We start from the raw sequence: 6,030 nt of genomic DNA on the forward strand, positions 1-6,030 counted from the left end.
GGGGTCTCCAACTCTTCCTATAAGGACACCAGTCCCATTGTCAGGGCTCCCACCCTCAAGACCTCATGTAACCCTAATCACCTCCCAATGGCTCCACGTGCTGATACCTTCCCATTGAGGAATAGGGCTTCCACATATGAACTGGGGGAGGGCAGGACACGTACATTCAGGCCATCACAAGACATATGTATTCGCTGGAGAAGCATCTCCTGCCTGTTGGGGTCTTTGCGGTCTTAGGTCTATCTTGAAGAATCTGAGCATGTCCCTCCCATGACTCTGAGTGCAGGAGACGAGTAGAGTCATAAGCACCTGTTCCCTGGGAAAGGTGTGCACACACAGCTCGTTCCTGGGATGGGCACACAGCTGCCAGAGCCACCTGTCACTGCCGCCCTCCACAGGCTAACGTTCCCAATTGGAGAGGAGAAATCATTTGGACATTGAATTAGTCTTCCCGGGCTGTCGAGACAATGTACCACAGATGGGGTGGCTTCAACCACAGACATTCATTGTCTTTCAGACCCGGAGGCTGGGTGTCTGAGATCCAGACAGGGCCAAAACTGGTTCCTCCTGAGGCTTCTCTCCTTGGCGTGTAGACCTTGTGTCCTCCCTGGGTCCCCGCATGGTCGTCCCTCTGTGCGTGTCTGTGTCCTCATCTCTTCTTATAAGGACCCAAACCCTTTTGGATCAGGGTCCCCACTAACAACCTCATTTGACCTTAATCCCCTCTTTAAAGACCCCCACTTCCAAATAAAGCCCCATTCTGAGGTCCTGGGGGTGAGGACTTCAACATATGCATTTGCGGAGACATGGTCCAGCCCATTTCAGGCATTCTGGTTGATGTTCAGCCTTCCAGTTCAGCAGACGTCTGCTGCCCAGACAGAGGCAGGAGCTGTGCCCCGTGGACGTTCTCCCCTCTGCAGGACCAGCTCTGGTGGCTCTCTCCCTGCATGAGACATGTCCTGTTGTAAGAGCTCACCGGGACTCAGAAGTCTCCCCAAATCCACTCTCCCGCCTGCATTTCCCAACCTCTGGGCTCATTTCTTGGAGAAGTCAGCACCTGCTATGGGTGAGGATGTTGACTGGGGAGCTGGTGTCCCTGGGTTCGAACCCTAGCTCCTCCCCCCGCCAACTGTGTGCCGTGGGGGAAAGATTAGTCTTCTCTGAGCCTTGGGTCCCCATCTGTAAAATGGGTGTTAGTGCTTGGTACAGTGTCCAGCACATAGTATGGTCACCCCGGTCATGGTTACTGTTGATCATTTGCAGTTGGGTTTCTACTGGCCAGAGCTTTTCACTCGTACGATGTCCTGCATTTCTCCCTGACAATTTTGTGGGAAAACTTTTTCTGTAATTGTCGTTTTCCACTAGAGGAAATACTCTTAGGAGGGAGGATGATACAGCAATGATCTCGCAGTTCACAGGCAGTGACATCGAAATTTAAACCCGGGTCCTGAGAAACTTGTGTGTCTCCTCCCACTCCAGACAACGCAGATAAATCCGCAAAGGTCAAAGTTGTGTGTGTGCAAATGTGTGACTGTGTGCGTGCATGTGGGTGAGTGTGAGCACGTGTGCATGCACGTGGACGTGACCGTGTGTCCGTGTGAGTGTTTATACACACACGTGCATCTCAACATTTATCATGACCTGCTCCCTTTTACACAGGCAGGACCAATAATTGCTCTGATGGGTAATGATTAGGATGTGATATGCAACGTAATGAGAAATAAATGAATAAAACCATCTATTTCGTGAGCTGTCAAAACATTTAGGAATTAAAGAATACAAATGAAATCTCATTTCCGTCTTCATTATAAGCCCAAGGCTTTGAAAATGTTCTACAAACGATCCGCGGTTGCTTTTCCAAGCCCAGCATCTATCATGTATTTAAGCCTATGATAGTTGGGTAAGTGGATGTGATTAATTCTCTACGAGACACATTATAGCCATGAAATAGCTCCTTTTTTCGGCCCCCTTGGATGTCAGCAGAGCTGGGTGCTCAGGGCCAGCGTGGGGGACTGTGAGGACGTCTAGGTGTAAACGTAGGTGTGGGCACGTCAGTGCATGTGTCTACGCATAAGCTCATGCGTGCATGGCTCCATGCAGCTAAAAATCCAGGTATCCCTTCTGACTTCCCGAAGCTTCTCTGCTAATAGCCTACGATGGCCCAGAAGCCTTAGCGATGCCCTAAACTGCAGATTCACCCGTATTTTGTACATTGCATGAGTTATACACCGGACTCTCGCAGTAGAGGAAGCGAGGGAAAGAAAACGTGGTTAAGAAAATCCTAAGGAAGAGAAGACGCGTTTACGGGACTGTGGTACATTTATCGAAAATATCCATGCAGTTCAAACCTGGGTTGGTCAGGGGTTAACTGTATAGACTTACACAGTCTGGTAAGAATCTCTGGAGGATTGAGCCAATTTCCACAAATTGATTAAACAAGACAAGCTCCTTTAAAAGTCTTTATCTAGATGGTAAGAAGCAAGGGGGAGACTCTGTTGGCTTCCAGATCTGGAATAGTAGCCGCAGATGGAGGTGCTTTGGTTCCCGCCATTTCCAATCTCTTGAGCTCCTCCTGGCTCACTGGCACCCACTGACCACACCAACCCTTGACCACGCCGACTCCCACCCCAGAATGCAGGGTGTGTTGTGTTCCCACGTTGCCGCCTTACGCCAGACCCAGATCTCCAAACCTCATGTGTCCTCTGCATTTTAAGCTTCTACTTGGACTTTGCTTTCCCCATGAGCAGTGACCATAGCCCAGGAATGCTTCCGTCCCCGTGGGAAGCTCACCAAAAGAGCCTTTCTCCAAGGTGGTCACGTTTTACCCACTTGCCTCCTAGTGTTGCTCAGCGTTCATCTGCTTTGACCAGTGCATATGCATTCTTGGTTCACCAGGATCTGCAAAACTGGACTGTCCACATCACGGATTTTAATACACATTTTTGCCTGTGGAAATGGATTAATCCATCAGCTTGGCTAGGTTGTACACGTGGCTTTCCGCTTGAGTGTCCCCACCCAGGCGATGAGCGTGCTGGGTCTTACTCAACAGCATCTGTGGGGGTCCTGAGAATCCCATACACTCTGCCCTGAAGGCTAACATGTCCTGGCCTCCTTCCTTCTCCCCACAGACCCCAGATGAAGGAGCCTGGACATCCATCTACGCGGCAGTCACCCCAGACCTGGAAGGAATAGGCGGCCGCTACCTTTACAATGAGAAAGAGACCAAGTCTCTCGCGGTCACATATGACCTAGATCTTCAAAGAGAACTGTGGGCCAGGAGTTGCCAGATGACCGGCATCACTGACGTGACCCAGGACACCTTCTCGGGGTAGCTGCCATGTCGGGGAAGACCTTGCCTTTAGTCCAGCAAACACAGGTCTGTGACAGATCCCCGTGTCTGCATTGTTCATAGCTGCCTGCCTTCAGGACTATGTCCCCGGAGGTCTCCTGTCTGCACTCCTGCCTTGGCAGGAAGTCAAGGACCAAAAGGAACATTGAATGTCATTCCCAAGGAGGTGGTCCCAAGCCATAAATCATGTGCCAAATTTCAACAAGTGCCATAAACAATTAAATGCAGCCTAATCCCACTGTGCAGTCTTCCTTGTTTCGCGCAGGGCAGGGACCAGATTTGGGAGACACATCCGGTCAGGTAGGCACTTTCAAGGGAACAGAACCACTAGGCTGTAGAGGGCTTGGGGTCCCCTCTGTCCTTTGTTCTTCCACTCACCCATCCATTCTCTGTGAAACAGAGACATGAGCCTTCCCCAGTCTGTCGGGTTAAGACTCAGGTAACAACCCATATTCTACTCCATGCTTTGAGAGTAACCTGGTCCCAGGTACCACCTGAAGCCCTCAGAGCTACTCTCATGATCTCAAACCCATGAGTCATGTATAGAACCTATATGGTTCTCTAGGGCAGGATGAGGGGGATCTGGATGGCCCTCACCATGGGGCTCTGTAGGATGGGAATGAGGAGGGGGGTCTGATCAGCACTCACCATTGGTTTCTATAGGGCAGGGATGAGGAGAGGGGTCTGGACAGCACTCCCCATGGAGTTCTGTAGGACAGACACAAGACAGGGTTCTAGGTGGCACTCCCCATGGGGTTCTGTAGGACAAGGAGGAGGGAAGGGTCTAGATGGCAATCCCCGTGGGTTCTACAGGACAGGAATGAGGGGAGGAGTCTATAATCACTCAGTGCAACATCTTGTGGGACAGGGAAGGGCATTCATGACTTTGCTCACTATTTGTTTTGGGCAACAGGTAAAGGAAGGGGCCTTGGTTTCACCCTCACTCGCCATCACATTGCCACCCGTGAACCTCTCCTGGGTTGTTTCTTATTCAGAATGTCCATTTACACTTCTCTTGACATCCTTCCTAGAGGCCTCTGCAGGGCCTGGTTTATGCTTAAACCATGATACTGAAGTAGCCACAAGCATATCTGATGCCCAGTCGTGGGTGTTGATCACAGCTCATCAGACCCCACCTAAGCTGGACATCTTCTTCTGGTTCCTCCCTTATCTGTAGGCACAGGCAGCTTGTCTACCAGGAGCATGAACAGTGATCCATGCACTGACCGTCGGACAGAGATGGAGGGTCTTTGGGGTTGTATCCAGCTGGTCTCTCTAGGGGTGGAATTATGATCCCCTCCAAAAGATACCTCCATGCGCTCACCCCCCAGAACCTACAAATGTGATTCTACTTGAAGAGATCATCTTTACGATGGAATCAAGATTTTAGGATAAGGAGATCATCCTGGCTTATCTAGGTATAATCAGTGTAATCACAAATTTCCTATCAGAGATAGTAGAGAGAGATTTGATTACAAAATAGGAAGAGGTCATGTGACCATGGAGACAGAGACAGGAAGGACGTGGCCACAAACCCAAGGACACCTAGAGCCCCCAGAAGAGGCAAGAAGACCTTTCTCTGGGGCCTCTGGAGGGAGCACAGCTCTGCCCCACCAGGATCTCAGCAGCCCTGCCCCACCAGGATCTCAGCAGCCCTGCCCCGCCTGGATCTCAGACTTCTGGTCTTCAGAGTTGTGGGAGGATGAATTCCTGTGGTTTTTAAGCCACCAACAGGTTGATAGGAATGTGTTACAGGAAACTTATGCAGATTCCTGTGGTTCTATCTCCTGAAGTTTACTGGCACCATCCTTGACTTCAGGATTCACCCTTACTCAGCTACCAGTCAGGCAAGGAAGGCTCAGTCCTCTCTCTAAGGATGTTCACAGACTCCAACATGGACAGACTAGCCACTTGAAAATGCAGTGGAAAGGACACCACTGCCTGCGTGCTGCTGGACTGCACTCTGAACTTCCAGAACAGTGACTACTGGTCATCCGATCATCTATTCCTTCAGTTAACAGAATCTCACCAAACACCCAAATCTGATGTCAACTCTGGGCACATGCGTGCTTTGGAATCACAGCCAGCAGCTCTTCTAGCGTGGGGCTCACACGGGACACAGGGACAGATGCTTTATAGGATTGCCTCTTCATTGTTCCAGGATGAGTGCAGTGGCACCATGAAGCAGTTTAGGAATCTGCTGTCCTGGAATGGAGCATGACTTCATGGGAACTTAATAAAATACAAAGGAATGTCATTGCTCTGGTTTGGGGTATTTGAGAGTGCCCATGATGGATTCTCTTTCAGTGACAGAGTTCTCTGTCTTTTCTTGGCCAAGGTGGTCAACCTTAAACAAATCTTCTCAACAAAGATGCTGACAGTCTCCCCCAAAGTCCAGCTAGGCTGATGGGTTTTGCTGGCCCACTGGGGGAGTGTTTGAAAATGATTACTGCTCATCCCTACCTTCAGTAGAATTCCAGGCTTCATTCTTCTGGACATCAGCATTTCTGTAGAGCTCAAGCCATCCTCTTGTTCAACCAAGTTCAAGACCCAACCTGAACCAGATATACTCGGACTGCATCGTCTATCCCTAAGTCCTGGCATGTCCTCAGACTGCTCAGATGTTCTACTAAAGCCCTGAAGCCCAGATTAAGGTCTTTTAGACCTAGAATCATGATCAA

General features: G+C 50.0%; 1 protein-coding gene across 1 annotated transcript in view; it reads left to right on the forward strand.

Annotated features, from left to right (window-relative positions):
* The window catches only part of LOC111157095 (dehydrogenase/reductase X-linked), a 149,699-nt gene extending 146,114 nt beyond the window's left edge, over positions 1-3,585 (forward strand). The window contains exon 7 of the mRNA XM_022518331.1: positions 3,129-3,585. Within this exon, the coding sequence (XP_022374039.1) occupies positions 3,129-3,332 (204 nt within the window). The 3' untranslated portion in view covers positions 3,333-3,585. The remainder of the gene's footprint in view (positions 1-3,128) is intronic.
* Positions 3,586-6,030: the final 2,445 nt, after the last annotated feature.

Source organism: Enhydra lutris, unplaced genomic scaffold (genome assembly GCF_002288905.1).
Source record: "Enhydra lutris kenyoni isolate GAN:26980312 unplaced genomic scaffold, ASM228890v2 scaffoldscaffold52, whole genome shotgun sequence".
In the NCBI taxonomy this organism is placed as follows: domain Eukaryota; kingdom Metazoa; phylum Chordata; class Mammalia; order Carnivora; family Mustelidae; genus Enhydra; species Enhydra lutris.